The following is a 15631-nucleotide window of genomic DNA, read 5'->3' on the forward strand; positions in this document are numbered from 1 at the left end:
ATGTTCTGGAGTCCTCTCTACATTTGAGAAGTTCAAGATCATTATATTCATATAAATATTCTGCTGCACCAAATTTTTCATGCATCCCTCTTTTTGATAAGTAATTGTAGGATCTGAGTTGGAAGGGACTGATGTCATCTAGTCCAGCACTCTGCTCAATGCAGGATCCACTACAACACCTCACTAGTTAAAGTTGACCCAACAGCAATTGCTGGATTTTTCACTTTATAATCCCAGGGTATGAAAAGGTCTTAGCCCACCTGGCTAATCTTAATGACAAATATATTCTAGCCTCATATTGAGGTCCTTTGCATAGTGTCAACAAAAGCCTTGAACTTCAGTTTCAGTCTTGGATACTCTATAAACTAGAAAACCACAAGAAGTCCCAGGACATCCAAAATAACTTCTGGTCTAAGTTCAGCCATTTTCTGCTTCAAGGTACAAGTTTAAGGAAGAATAACCAATGCAAGTAGAAAGTATCTTGTTTGGTCTAGTGGCTAGGGCAACGGGCTAGAAACCAGGAGACAGAGTTCTAGTCCTGCCTTAGACACGAAAGCCGGCTGGGTGACCTTGGGCCAGTCCCTCTCTCTCACCCCAAGAGCCAATCAGGCATGGTATGAGAGTTCTAGTCCCACCTTTGGCATGAAAGCGGGCTGGGTGACCTCGGGCCAGTCCTTCTCTCTCAGCCCAAGAGCCAATCAGGCATGGTATGAGAGTTCCAGTCCCGCCTTAGGCATGAAAGCCGGCTGGGTGACCTCAGGCCAGTCCTTCTCTCTCAGCCCAACTCACCTCACAGGGTGGTTGTTCTGGGGAAAAGAGGAGGAGGAAGGAGTAATAAGTATGTTCGCCGCCTTGAGTTATTTATAAAAATAATAAAGGTGGGATAGAAATTAAATAAATAGATAAATGCCAACAACATGCTGGGTACTGAACAAAAGGAGTGGGACCTCAATTTCACTAAAACTGAAATGGAAAAAAAAATGAAATCTAAAATTTGACACAAAAAGTTTGGAATTAATGAAATTTTACATCCAGACCTCATGATCAGTCAAATACCAAATCTCATTGCATATCAGCTATCAACTACTAAAATAAAATATTAAGCATCGAACAACAATCACTGTTACAATTTCTTTTCAGAGAATTATCATTCAGAATAAATTATGTGATGAAGTTTTGGAGCTGGGTCAATTTCAGCTCCCAGTCACATCAACGTGGCAACACCATATCGACTTCATAATGCTAAGTGGATCACGTCACTCTGCCCTGCCTTTTGGACAAGCTGTAGACCAGAATAAGATGCAGTTGAACCTCTTTGTGGCCATGGGAATTGTAGCCATGGCTGTACGCTGATGTCTTTGGCTTATTTCTATACTAAAGTCAGCAACCTGAAGCCCGCAAGCCACCCACCACTGCCCCCACTTTTGGTCCTTAGAACAATTCCAGATCATACTATTGAAACTAAGTAGCAAAACAACTACTTTTCAATAACTTTTTTTTTTCTGTTTCCCCCCCCTGCTAACGTAACAGACCGAATGGGTTGAAGTAATAACTACATTTCTTAGAACAGAAAGCTGTGGACATTCCAATGAGCAGGGCATACAGAAATGCACCATACTTTCCGATTGTTTTCTTTTAATTTAGTATTTCTCATTTCTTTTTTAAGAGTCCACTTATCGTCATCAAGCCACCATTGATGATGAAGTTGTTTCCATGGAAATACTAGATACAGCTGGGCAGGTAAGAACACTGCTGATCCCTATAGCAAAATGCCAGTGCCAGGCAACTATAATTAACACTAGGGGAAAGTTGCCAAGTATTTATGTGCAGAATATTGTAACTGAAATATTATTAAAGAGACAAAGGAGAAGAATCAGAAGATAGTGGTCCAAGTGTGAGAGAATACAAAAGGGAAGCAATGCTTCATATTCCTTGTGGTTTTAGTGTTCCTTACAATAGCAGAAGTCTCAACTGATTTTTGTTTGTTTGCATGTTTATTAGTCCAGGCAAAACAAGAAAATTCCAAGGAGTTCCAAAAGAGGAGACATCTTAGGAACCAAATGATGAAGGGGGAGAATTATTGTTGTCTTCCAAGTAGTTTTGAAAGACAGAAGTAGGGATAAGCTCGAACTGGGATGTGGAACTGGCCCCTGAGCCGTTGTTAGGTGTGTTAGAGAGGATATATAGGTATTAAATATTACCCTATGTGTTTTTTTCTTATGAAAAAATGATCTTATGGGGGAAAAAAAGAAATAAAGACTCACTCTTCCTGAACCAGCACCCCCCCAGTCAGAGTTAGTGCCCACACAACTGCTTTAAATATTTTTTTAGAGAGGAACATCTCTGTGACATCTGATTATTAATCTTTGCACGTAAGTTGGGTGTAGAAAAACGTGGGCTGGGACAGTCTTAAGAAACGTTATTATGGGACGTTTCATTCCATAGAGTCTAAAGATGGCATCCTGTCTTGGTGCAGCTGAGAGTAAGCCCCACCAAATCCAGGGGGACTGATTTCTGGCTAGATTTATATATGATTGACTTGGGAGTAAAATGAGGAGGGGATAGGAAAGAGCAGGCATTACAAAACAGAGCTAAAGTTGCATCCCTGGACTGTATAGGGTAAATGTGAGTGTAGAACTAAGTAGTATCTTCCAAACATAAAATCCAAATAATATTTTTCAACATACAGATAATGCTAATGGTGTTTTTGAACCAGTACTGTGTCCAGTTCTGGAAACCACATTTAAAAAAGTATACAGATAAATTGGAGTGGGTTCAGATAAGAGCAACAAAAATGACCAAGAAAGCTGGAAATAAAGCCTGCCTGCCTGCCTGCCTGCCTGCCTTCCTTCCCTTTTAGATTTCTCTCTTTCCTTCAGGAACTCAAGCACTCATTCCCTCAATTTCTCTTACAAAGATGGATTGAAGGACTGGATTTGCTTAGTTTTGAGATAAAAAGTTGGGGGGGGGTGGATATGATAGTCTTCACACAATGGTGTCCCCAGAGCCAGAGACACCAAAATAGACAAGACAGTGGAGGTGGCATCACAATGCTAACTCTGCTCTTTTGCACATACATCCACCATGCCTGTGTTAACCTCTTTCTGCAGATACCACTGTCCTCAAGAATCTGAGAGGGTGTTACACAGAAGAAAGCACTAGCTTTTTAAAAAAAATCATTCCACAGTGCAAGTCGCAGATGTATTGACTGTCAAATTTATACTTGCATGTTTGTTTGTTTGTTTATTGAATTTGCATGGCCACCCATCTCAAACAAGTGACTCTGGGCTGTTGGATATTGCTGACAAGCCATCCTGCTATGGTTAGTAATGCAACAATTAATATGTTTGGACAACAATTAGAACAGCATCAACAAAAGCAATACAAACAATATATACAGTAGTGACAATAAAAGCATACATAAAAACCCAAGCTAGCTGTCATACAAGTCACAAAAAAGTTAATTACACTTGCTTATACAAATCTACAAGTTTTATTTTTTCTTAAAATCAGCCAACGAGACTGAAGTTAACATCCCAGGGGTGGGGAGGGAGTTCCCCAGTGTTGATGCCACCACCTAGGAGGCTGTGGCCATAGCTGTTTCTAGCTGGGCCTCTTCTCTAGAAGGCACTTGAAATAAAATTGCAGAGGACAAACTAAGCTCCCAGTTGGTGTCATAATGGGAAAATCATTGTTTTAGGTAAATAGGATTCAACCATAATGGGACTTGAGTGTTAAAATTTTGGATTTGGTTTGGGAGGCAGTGGGAAGGCAGTTAACTGAGTCATGCATTATGTGCTCCCAATAGGGAACATCAGACAGATGTCTAGCCACAGCATTCTGGCACCACAGCAGTTTTCAGGTTTCCTTCAAAGGCATCCCCATGGAAAAGACATTATTCTATTTCTATCAAAGAAGCCAAGTCAGCCCTGTCCAAGAAGGGGCAAAATTGGAAAATAAAGCATAGCTGAAAGAAGATGCCCTTTCCAACACACTCATCTGAGTGCTCAAGTGCTCAGAAATGGAATTCTGTCCAAAGCACACTTTAGATAATGCTGTTCTAATTGTTGCTATTAACTGGACAGAGTTAACACCAGCAACCAAACCTTCAGACTTGTCTGGATTCAATTTAAGTTCATTATGCATGATCCAGACCACAATCTGGTCCCAGCAGAAGCCTTCCGAGGCTAACGCAGCTGAAAATGATTGAAAAGAGAAGTAGGGCTGAGTGGCATCCATATAAAGATGGCACCCTCTCCCCATTTTCTGACAATTGTACCCAGTGGCATCGTGTAGATATTGAAAGTCAAATAAAACTCTGCCACGCTTCTGAGTGCTACAGCCTGCCATCATGCTAAAAGTGGAATGAGGATAGGGCCATGCTTCTGACCCTCAACTATGTTACATGGTTCAGGAGGTTACCATGATCAATGATATAAAAAGCCCCCAAGAGGCCCAGGAGCACACACAGAGACATACACCCCACTGATCTCCCACAATAGAAGATACATCAGGACATCCAAAACTGGATAAGGGTTGGAGAGACATCTATTGGGGAAATTTTATTGGATTCATGCACAGTAGCATAAATGGATCCCAGAGGTTGGACTCAGTGGCCTGGATAAGCCACTGGATAAGCCCTCTCCAACTCAACAATTTTGCTAATAAGCAATTGGAAGAAATAGAAGTCAGACCAATATGAAGAAAGTACAGGAAAATAGCATCTTTTCTAAGGAAATTTCAACCATCTTAGAAATGTAATTCTCCGCTGACATTAATCAAGTGCATAAAGTAATCCTGCTTCTATCACTGGGACTTTATGGCACAGCTATCCATTCACTAGGAAAATTATGGAAAGGAGAGAACTGACATACATATGTAGAATTTCCCATCTGGAACATAGAGATACAGATATTTCACCATTTACTGCTGACGGATGAAGATGAAGAAGCCAGCAAGCCCTGTAGTGTTCTCTCCATCCATATGATTATGATCGATGAAGGATAATATTTGAAAAATGATTTAATTTTCAGATCATTTCACGTTTCACACACACAATTAAATGTAGCAAGGTTCTGAGTAGATAATAATTTTGCAAGACAGTCCAGATGCCAGAGAACTGTCTTAGCAACAGCTAAATGCCAGAGTGAAAATGGAGCTTCTGATCTGTATGCAGATGGTTACACTGAATTTATTGAAATGTCACATACTCGTGCCAATAATGTGATTAAAATGTTTGTCAAGGTATTTATTTTTAAATGGTATGACACTACTGCTGCACATTCTTTCTCCATCAATAGTAGATATTCTCTTTAATGTCACGTTCAGCTCTCTGAATCTTAACTTTCAGTTTGATATTGCAGGGCCCTATATCTTTGTAGCTGAAGTAACTAAACTTCAATGGTGTCTTTTAAAAGAAATCAGTTTATATGCAAATGTAAGGATATGGAACCTGTAGCCCTCCAGATGATGCTAAACAACAACCCCCAGTATTTCTCTCCCCTTGGACATGCTGGCTGATCAAAATGTACAATATGTTTTGCAGTCAAGCTGTTCTAACTTCAGAATGTCACATTCTAACCTCAGAACAACTGTTCTGAATTTAATGGAAATGGTCCAGCCTCTAAATGGGCTATTCCAAGCTCAGAACATTATGAAAGAAAACATTTTGCACACCTCTGTTAACTGGAGCTGCTGGAAGCTGCAATTCAGCAACTTCTAAAAAATAACACAGGTACACCATACCTAGAGAAGTAAGTGCCTAAGTAAAGAGTGCTAAATTCAGAAATAATTCTAGGTTTTTCAGATCTTCGAATATCAAGGACAGGCAGATGTGCATAACTATTTTCATCCTCGGTGTGGATAAAACAAATGCAAACGTGCATCAACTGGATAGATGAGATTCATATTCCACTGCCTTAGAACCACCACCAATTAGTGTAACTTAGTCTGACCAAAACGGCCAGGCCATACAAAGCTCAAAGAGAAAACTATTACCTAAAAAAAAAACCCAGGATGTTAGAATAATACAGTGGTCTAAAATTGGGAACATAGACATCCCAGTTCTGGTGATGTTCTCTTGGTTTTGGGGTAGCAACTCAGAGCCCGCCCTGAAAAGAAACAAGGCTATTAAAGTTTCTCTCCACAAGAATTCAGAAGAATGTTGCTTTGTGAAGCTATGTATCTATGTGCATTTAATGCTAGACCCCAGAGAATTTCCCAAATGTATAAAATCACATAGAAACCTCTGCTATCCTAAACATCAGGTCCCTAAGATCTGTATGTATCTTTTCTCACTCCAACCTGCAAAACCTGTTTCTTCTGCCTCTGTTTCTTTTTTTGAAATAGGAGGATGTCATTCAGAAGGAAGGGCATGTACGGTGGGGTGAAGGATTTGTGCTGGTGTATGACATCACAGATAGAGGCAGCTTTGAAGAAGTCCTTCCCCTAAAGAACTTGTTAGATGAAGTCAAAAAACCCAAGAACGTTACTTTGATCCTAGTTGGGAACAAAGCAGACCTGGACCACTCCAGGCAGGTCAGTACTGAAGAAGGGGAGAAGCTGGCCACGGAACTAGCTTGCGCCTTTTACGAATGCTCTGCATGTACAGGAGAAGGCAACATTATGGAAGCTTTTTATGAGCTTTGCCGGGAAGTGCGACGCCGCAAAATGGTTCAAGGCAAGACTCGGAGGCGAAGTTCCACTACTCACGTGAAGCAAGCAATTAACAAGATGCTTACCAAAATTAGCAGCTAAAATACCTGGGTTTTTTCTTTCTTTCAAAAGAGGTGTATTTTGCAGGAAGAGGGAACAGAAGGCTTAACCGTGTTTGTCAATAGGATGGTCAAAGCTTTGCATCATCATCATCATCATCATCCCATCACCTCATTATTCTTGAAGTTGAGAGATGCAAAGGAAGTTTCAGGAATGGTAATACATGCTCTGCTCCAGTTTTGTTGATCGCCAAATCATATCGTTAAAAAAAGTATGTGTGGAAGATGTATCAGACTGTATCAGGAATTTACCCATCACCACTGGTTTTGTATGCTCACGTGTGGCTCTTATATGATGGCTTATCATTGTCTAAGAGGTGACCATCAAGTCTTTATGGGATGCAGTAGCTTTCTAACTCTGGTAAGTGCACCACCACAGCCTCCAGAAAGCCACTTCATAAGCCATTGACATGAGATGTCCAAAGAAATGGAACATTACCACACAACTTCATCTAGTCCAAACATCCAAGCGAGGAAAAAGATGTTAATAATGAATGTGTGAATTGGTCAATTTCAATTTTACTTAATTTTGCCTTTTTTCAACCATAAATTCATTTTCTTCTACACCTGCATTAATTTGAAATTTTCAGAAAAAATTTGCACGATTTCAGACACATGGTTGTGCATTTCGCTCAATGGGCCCATTTTTGTAGGCACTCTCCCTTAATATATACAATTTTAAACAGCATTTATACCATTTCTGTGCAAGTGACTTTTTTCCTAATGTGATTTTTTTTTTAAAAATCCTCTGATGTTATAAATATTTGACATGTATTTTTCAGCTGCAACCTAGAACACAGTATTTGTAAGAATGCATTTGTGGAAGTGTGAAGTATACAACTGTCATCACTGTTTAGAGCACTGCTAAAAAGCTGAACATGAGATGGGTCCCAATGAAGGCAATATTATTTTTATAGGTTTCCCTTCTCATTTTGAACATGTTTCAAAAGTCCATCCTAAAAGGTAGTTAATTTTGAATATATGTTACAGCAAGAGAGAATGGCATAGAGTTCTATACTTGCAGTGTATAGGGGAAGACTGACACAGTCCCTCCCCACCCCTTTTATCTAGTACTTCAATTTTAGATGACCAGCAACAAGGTGGACGGACTCAGTTATAGTGGCGATGAGTGCACTGTTGGAAGACCAAGTTAGGGATAGTTCGTCATGCAGAAAATCTGTGTGGTCGCTAGAAGTTGAAAGACTTGATGGCACACAATCAATTTTAGGTGTCAGCAGTTGTTAAGGAGGTAGAAGAACATTTGTCCTAGACCCACACTCTTATTTACTGTCCCTGCCAACTTTTTAAAGCCCCCAACATGCTACCCACATGGTACCCAAAGGACAATTCTTTGCAACTTTGTACTGAAATTGCCATTTATCTTTCACTAGGCATGTAGAGGAACACAGAAGGCCATCTGATTTCTCCTGGATGGTGAACCCATATGTGTATACATCCATAACATCTTCCTTAAGCCTTTTTCGAAGATCCAAAACTGGGCTTATCCATTAGTAGTTCTTATAGAGGAATTCACCAATACTCTCACAGCTACAGTTCTGTTGGGTCATTTCTGGAAGGCACTTCACACCATGCTATGAAAACGAATCTGAGTTTCCTTCACTTTAATTTAGTGGACCCGCTGTCAAAGGTGTTACAACTGCCTTCTTTGGTGTGATATGGTCATGCCTTAAGCCCAGTAAACAGCTCGAAAGGTGTTGAAATCCTTTACATTATTCTTCCTAAACTTGGGTACATTGTCTTGACAGCTGGGTTGAAAAGGCAATGTAAAGTTATTCCATTTTGACTGGCTTTTGTACCAAGTGACATGTTTTAAACAGAAGTTGTTACTTGGGATAGATTTCCCCCCCTTAAGATAATGGCAATCATTGCTTTCTTTCATTAGTTCCTTCATTTAGCTTCATTTTGGGGGGTTTTTTTGGCCCTTTGATGACTCATGTCTTCTGAACACCTCCTACTCTCAACCCCACCCACCCCAGTGATTGCTTGGCATGTGAATATATGTAGCTATTACCTTCCCTCTCTTCTTGCACACTGGCCTTGCTCACACATTTGGTTGAAAATATAACACTCAGAAATGGCAATGCCCTTGACCCAAACAAGGGCTCTGTTCCAACCTGATTAGAGAACTATGGCTGACAAGCCAACTTGTGGGTGAGCACAGATGACGCTATTGATGTGTGGACTAGTTACCTCATAACTGGAGTATTGCAATGTGCTCATCAGATGGTCTTTGAAAATGATTCTGACTCAGAATACAGCAATGTGATGGTAAGCGATGCATACAAGTTTCTTTCCAGACCTAATTCAAGGTGCTCATGAAGGTATTTAAAGCCTTGCATGGCATAAGACCAGATTACATGTAGTCTCACCTACTACTGAACCACAGTCCACCCTGTCCTCTTAAATCTTCAGTAGTCATCCTTTGCAGGCCCCACCAGGGAGCTATTTAACATCAGTAGCTAATGTTGCCTTTTTCATGGTGGGCTCAAAACTATAGAACAACTTCCCATTAGAGTTGAGGTTTACTCCCACCTTGTTACTGTTGAGAAGAAAGCTCAAAACATTATTCTACCCCACCCCCAAGGCCTTTTAAAGCATATTAACACTTTTATGTTGATGGTTTTTAATGGTTTGCTTTATTATCCACCTTTTTCTCCTCCTTATGCACTTGTATGGGTACTGCAGAGTAACCCCACTATCATCCATGGAGGATGTTTAAGGGGCTTATATTGTAATGAGCAGCAGACAAGAGTGGCTGACTCTGAAGACATTCCAGGGCAATGTGAAGTCCAAATCTAGGACCTGATTAGGCAGCACAATCATCATTGTGATATCCTTGCACTGTCCACTATAGAGAAACAAGGGGAAGGGTAGGCTTGCTACAATTTTTAGAAAACAAGGAGGACAGGAAATAACTAAAAATGGAGAGACTAAGCTCCCTCCCATCTTGTCAGCCCTCCCAGGTAAACCAGACAGGAAAAACGACTAGATGAGCTAATTCTACTTAATTGTAAGGCTACATTAACAGAACCTTGCAAGTCTGAAAGTACAAATCTCTCGCCCTTCCTATTTACCTCCTGAGTAATTAGGGCAGGCCCTTTGGAAGTTTCTTTCTGTGGCCAGTACTCTGTTGCAGGCTACTTTCTCTTTTATCTGATCATTCCCTAGTTTTTCATCCCTCCCCCCCGCCCCCCGCATCTTCCAAGGTCACCCTCACATTCCATCACACATCTTGACATTCTTGAATTCAGTCTGGAAAGCTTTAGTGAAAAGATGTTCTAGATCATTGGTTGATTGACTAATTAATGGGAAGGGACATACACCTGTCCAGTCTTTACAAATAAGTACTCAGAAGGAAGGCTCATCCACTCACATAGTTAACAGGCCTTGAAAGGTAAAGAATATGATAGCTGAGTTAGAGCAATTCTGTGGCTAGAATTCTAAGAAAAAGTTGGATATTTAGCCAAATCACAAATGGAGAGCAGGACAATCCTCCAATGTTGTTAGAGTGCAACTTCGATCATCCCTCACCTCTGGCTACCTGCTGAGGGAGAGGAGTTGGAATTCAGTATCACCTGTAGGGTTAGACAGATCATCCAGTGTATAAAGATAAACATGTATCAACTGCAGAGAATGAAATAATTGTTTTCCTAGCAACTTTTCTCAAAAAGTAAAATGCAACCAACAGGATTTTTAACAATTCTGTATGCTTTATGATTCTCCCTACTAAGCATTGTGTGGTTTAGATCCTGGCTGAGTTCCCGTGGCACACTTAACCCATGGTTAACTTAACTATGGTTTCACAGACTCCTAGAACTGGAATGGGGCCACTGATGCCATGGGGCCCAATTTTACTTTATCCAAATGAAAGTATTCCTGACAGACGGTAGTCTACGTTCTGGTTGAACACGCCCAAAGAAGATTTCACATCCTCTGTGGGCAGGAATAAACTTCATTTGCTTAATGAACCCACTTTTCTGGGTTTGCCTGATGGTGAACCACAAACTAAACTGTCCCAGAATTGCTAGCCTAACATCTGCTCAAGCAGGTCATAGTTCAGTGTGCTGTGTACACTCAGTGGCATTCTAAGCAGATACTAATCAAGGTACAACATCTGTTTCACAGAATGGCATTTGTGTTGGCTCTGGAAGCGTTCAAATCTTTTCTTACCCATAAAGTCCACCGGTTGCCCTTCAGTTACTCTTTTTCCCTGCCTCATTCCAGTATATCTTGCAAGATGGTTGTAAGCCTGCAAGAGGTCACTTATTGGAAAACAATTTTGAAACTTTAAAAGTATTGTGGAGAAAAGCGATTGCAACCACCTTTAATAATTTGTGGGTTTCTATATTCAGATCTCCTTGTTTGCAGCAAAAGGAAAAGATTGCCATTCCTCCTTTGGTCCTGACTTGCTAATTCTTATGTTTTTAAAAGATGTGACATAAGGGTATTGTAGTTTAGAGAAAAAAATGACAGTCATGGATGCTTTTTTTTTTTTTTTGGTGGAGGCACAGACTGTACCAGATGCTTGATATCTGAACCAATTCCAAGTAAATACAATCCATCATCTTTCAATGATTTGACATCACATGAATTGTGGCAGGCAGCCAAACGGGAAATGACTTTGAACTCCTGTTATCTTTCATTTGTGCTGTAATGATTATTCTCAATGTTCATTTTCTTTTATTGGTTTTGTGGAGCGGGGTTACTGAGCAAGCATACGTTTCTTGAAAATCTTTGCATTGGTGGGAAGGGATCCTTACCATTCCTAGTGGAAAGATATGAAGGCTTTGAGGCTGACTTGGCTTTTAATGGCTTAAGCTTTGAACCATGCATCTTTAAGGGAAAACATTTGTAAAGTATAGGGGCTTTAACAGAACAAAAGTTCTTAGACATTTGGCATAGCTGAATTTATTTTTCTTTTAAAATGTTAATCTATAATAAAAGTGTGATTTTAAAAACTCTGGACTTTTGAATGATGCTTCCAGCTTTTAAGACAGCCATAGGGGACCAGTTTGGAGCTAAGACTACATTTAATCTTACACAGCAAGTCAAGAGCAACTGCAGTAAAAAAAGAAGAAGAAAAGGAGGAGGTGGGGGAGAAGGTAAGAGCAACAACATGTCAATATTCTGACCCCATCAATAGCCAACTAGATGCTGCTAAAAGGTTTGAAAGAAAGGCATGAAACTCAACACATAAAAGAGAAAACTGCCCTACATGCTCTCATTGCTCTTGCCCATTTTTCCCTTAAAAGGAAGCTGTCTAAACCAGGTCTATGAATTAATCCAAAATGCACATTCTGTCTTGCTATCAAGTAGAGCATTTGCAAAGAAAGGAAAGGTGAACAGCTCAATTCCAAATCATCTGTGAAGTTTAATTTAATCATAGAATGCTCATAACTCTTAAATACCATTCTGGATGTTTTTTCCATTGGCATCTTTTTTTGTAACCCCAACTTTTTCAAGACAGCCAGAGAGACTGTTGCCAACCAGTTCCCCCCCCCCCCCCAAATCTCCTGCATTGCCAAATTTCAGCACCAAGCAAAGAGGCTCAAGTCATAGCAAGATCCTGAGGGAGTCGTGTGCTGAGGATAATGACACGCTTCTCCCTGCAGCCTGGAGTTGAAATGAATATGCAGGCATGAGGATGACCTGATGAGCTATTATTCCATAGCAAGCCACCAGGAAGCATGAGCAAATGCTGAGCCCACAAAATGCTTCTTAAAGCTTCTAGAAGTCAAGACCAGTATTCTGCACTATACTAGAGATGTTGAGTCATTGCCATGCTTCCTGGCAGGCTGGACTTGAAAGAATTAAACAGACACACAAGAATCTAGGAACTTCTGCTAGGTTTTAATGTAGGAAAGCTAAGAAGCCATTATGAAAGAACTCGAGCACCTGCTGAAGCTCAAATGCTAGCTATGTTTATAAGATTCAACATTCAATAATTTTGTGTTCCTGAAGAAGCTGATCAGAGTTAGATTCTCCCACAGCCCAAGATCTTTGTCTCTCATTTTTTTTTCTCCTACCCACTTTTAGGTAGGAGTGAAGAGTTTCCATCTGTTAGCTTTGGTAATGGCAGAGTCTGAAATGAGTTGGTTCCTTCCCAAAGAAGAATAAACATTTGCATGGGCATCCCAGAGTTTTTAAATCCTAGAAAGCTTTTTTTTTTTTAAGAAAAAACACCCCCAAAATATAATACCTACTGCCAACTTCAATTTATTTATCCGATGATTAATTCCTTAAGACTACAGGTCAAAAGACATGCCATTCCTCTGCTGTAAGTCCTCTTACACACGCATAACTAATCATGTAGGAGGTGACATTAGGATAAGTCAGTTGCTGCTGCAGCTCTGATTATTATTTAGGTGACATCCATTCCATGATGTACTCAGCATTAATCTTCAAAATCTAAATAACCAAGAAATTGAATGCCCCAGTGGAATCCAAACTTGGATGCCACAAACTGTATATAGAGTTACAGATCTCAACTGTGTATAACCAACCTTAATAATAATATTTGTGTTTCCTGTGGACCTGATAGTCATGTGGTTTATATTTCTGCTAATTGGCTTTCTGGGCACGTGCACAACAATGTCATTACAACTAAGGCAGTGTTTATGGCCAATAACTGTGGGGGTGAGTGACTGGATCCTTGGTGTGCACTACAGTTGGGCAGCTGTACTCATTTACAAACTCTTCCGCTCAAAGACTATTTCAATCAGCTTAGCACAAAATGGCTAATACAGTATTTCTAGTGCAGTCTAAAAACCTATGAATTCTACTTTGATAAGTATTTGACTAGCAGGAAGTTTCATTTGGTGCCACCCAAAGTCACTGTGGAAGCCTGATAAGGTTCCATAAGACACTCTGGACATGCTTAGGGGCCTTCTGATAGCATGCCTCCTTGTCCACAATAGCAGATCATCTGACTGCACTGTGGAAGTCATGAAAAGCAAGAGTGGAACCCTTTGAAAGGCCTTACTGTGTGGGGTCTGAGACCTAAGTGTTGAAAAGAAAGTTATTCATTCTGGAGACTTACAGATGCTTTCACCCTCTGAGGCTGTAATGCACGCAGAGGATGTGGTGGGTCTCCAAACTTTTGTCCATCCTGGGGAAATCTGACTAGGTATGCTGCCTCCATACACTTTTCTCCAGAGAAATCTCTCTGCCAGTGGTTTACTCAGGAGGAGGGAAAGGGGGATGCCCTTCTTTTAGTAGCCTGATGTGATCTGACTAGCAAGGCTTGATCCATTTTCCTGTTTCTTTAAGAATTCTAAATGATATTATAGTGTACATTGCAAGATTCAGAAACCTAAAAGAAAGTTGAAAGGAAAAGATACAAGGCAGGGGAACTAGTTCCTGAAGAAGCTGATCAGAGTTTGATTCTCCCACAGCCCAAGATCTTTGTCTCTCACATGTACTGTGAGCGACAAAGGTCGTCTTCTGTACCTGTTGTTCTCCTGGGGGATTCTGGGAGTTGAAGTCCACACAGCTTAAAGTTGCTAAGGTTGAGAAACACTGTCCTAGAGGCTTCTGGATGGCTTCTCCAAGGCCATCTCCATGGCTTCCTAAAATTAGCAATCCCAAATCATAGTAACAGATAGTCTAACCAAATCTGTCTTCAATTTCCTCCTCAAGTTCTCTTCCACTACGAAAGATATTTCTGTTTTTCTACTTCCTGATTGCTCTTGAATTTCTTTGGGTGATCTTTATGAGCCTTGGTCTGAAAAAGCCCTCTGGGAAGAGTTCCCTCATGATGTCTTCCCTTATAAATGAAAGGAAGTATGAGAAGCCAGGGAAGCTGGAGAGATCATTGGCACAATGGAGGGCAAGGTGCTCACACATATCTTAGTCACTTTGCAACCATGTGCAAAAATTCATATCCTTCAGTTAAACAGAAGACAGTTAAAGTTCAGTTAAACTGTCTTCTGTAGAGGAAGAAAAGCAACAGCTTTTTCTTTTTTAGCAAATTGAAAAAGAATGATTAAAAATGCAGAAAAAAAATCATTTAGTGCTGTAGTACCAGTAGCTCTCCATGGTCTGCACAGGTATGTCACTCAAAGACCCATACACAAATACACCTGGAAAAAAATTATGTACTCCTGATAGCAACAGTTTCTGAATAGGATGGGCAGTTCCTAAAGTCCTGCACCCAATCATCCATGGAAATTAATCAAAGGTAGTAAGAAGTTAAAGGATTAACCTTGAGGAACAGGAGGAAGAGACACAACCAAGATAAAGATAAAGGAAGTTTGAGTCCAAGGCAGAAGTGTAATCTGAGGAAGCGTCAAATACAACACAGTTTTGAATACTGCTAAGCAATCTCTCACCAACAAGGGGAAAAGAAAAGATCACTCTGGATCACCTCAGCATCAGGCTGCAGAGTTTCAAGGGGTGTTCCCTGGCAGGGAATCATTCTATGCTGCTCAGAAGGAAGGAAGTTCATATTTGTATCTCATCCTAAAGTGAATATGAACTAACGTTTAAGCGGTTTATTCCATTCCTGTCTCAAGGAATCTGGAGCTCTGCAGCGCACAGTGTGCCAACACCCAGTAATAAAAGTCACAGATGTTTTTGTTGATATGAGATAAATACAGCTTCAACCCATGCTCATTTCCCCCCTCCCCTCCCCGATTTACTAGCCTGAAAAAGACGGAAGAGACATGTCAGCATGATTGTTACAGAACAAATTGGGGAAAGCTGCCATTCTATCAATATTAACATATATATGAGATTCCTTAACAGCAAGGCACAGACCTTCCTCTCCTTTTTATTTATTCTTTATTTGAAATAATTGCTGGGAATTGCACCTCACGCTACTACCGTGCATTTTCATT

At 40.4% G+C, this 15631-nt stretch overlaps 1 protein-coding gene across 1 annotated transcript in view; it reads left to right on the plus strand.

Annotated features, from left to right (window-relative positions):
• RERG (RAS like estrogen regulated growth inhibitor) overlaps positions 1 to 7339 on the plus strand; it is a 118594-nt gene extending 111255 nt beyond the window's left edge. Inside the window, exons 4-5 of the mRNA XM_063308511.1 lie at positions 1667 to 1740; positions 6349 to 7339. Coding sequence (XP_063164581.1) covers positions 1667 to 1740; positions 6349 to 6756 — 482 coding nt within the window. The 3' untranslated portion in view covers positions 6757 to 7339. The remainder of the gene's footprint in view (positions 1 to 1666; positions 1741 to 6348) is intronic.
• The last annotated feature ends 8292 nt before the right edge of the window (positions 7340 to 15631 follow it).

Source organism: Candoia aspera, chromosome 7, assembly GCF_035149785.1.
Source record: "Candoia aspera isolate rCanAsp1 chromosome 7, rCanAsp1.hap2, whole genome shotgun sequence".
NCBI lineage: Eukaryota > Metazoa > Chordata > Lepidosauria > Squamata > Boidae > Candoia > Candoia aspera.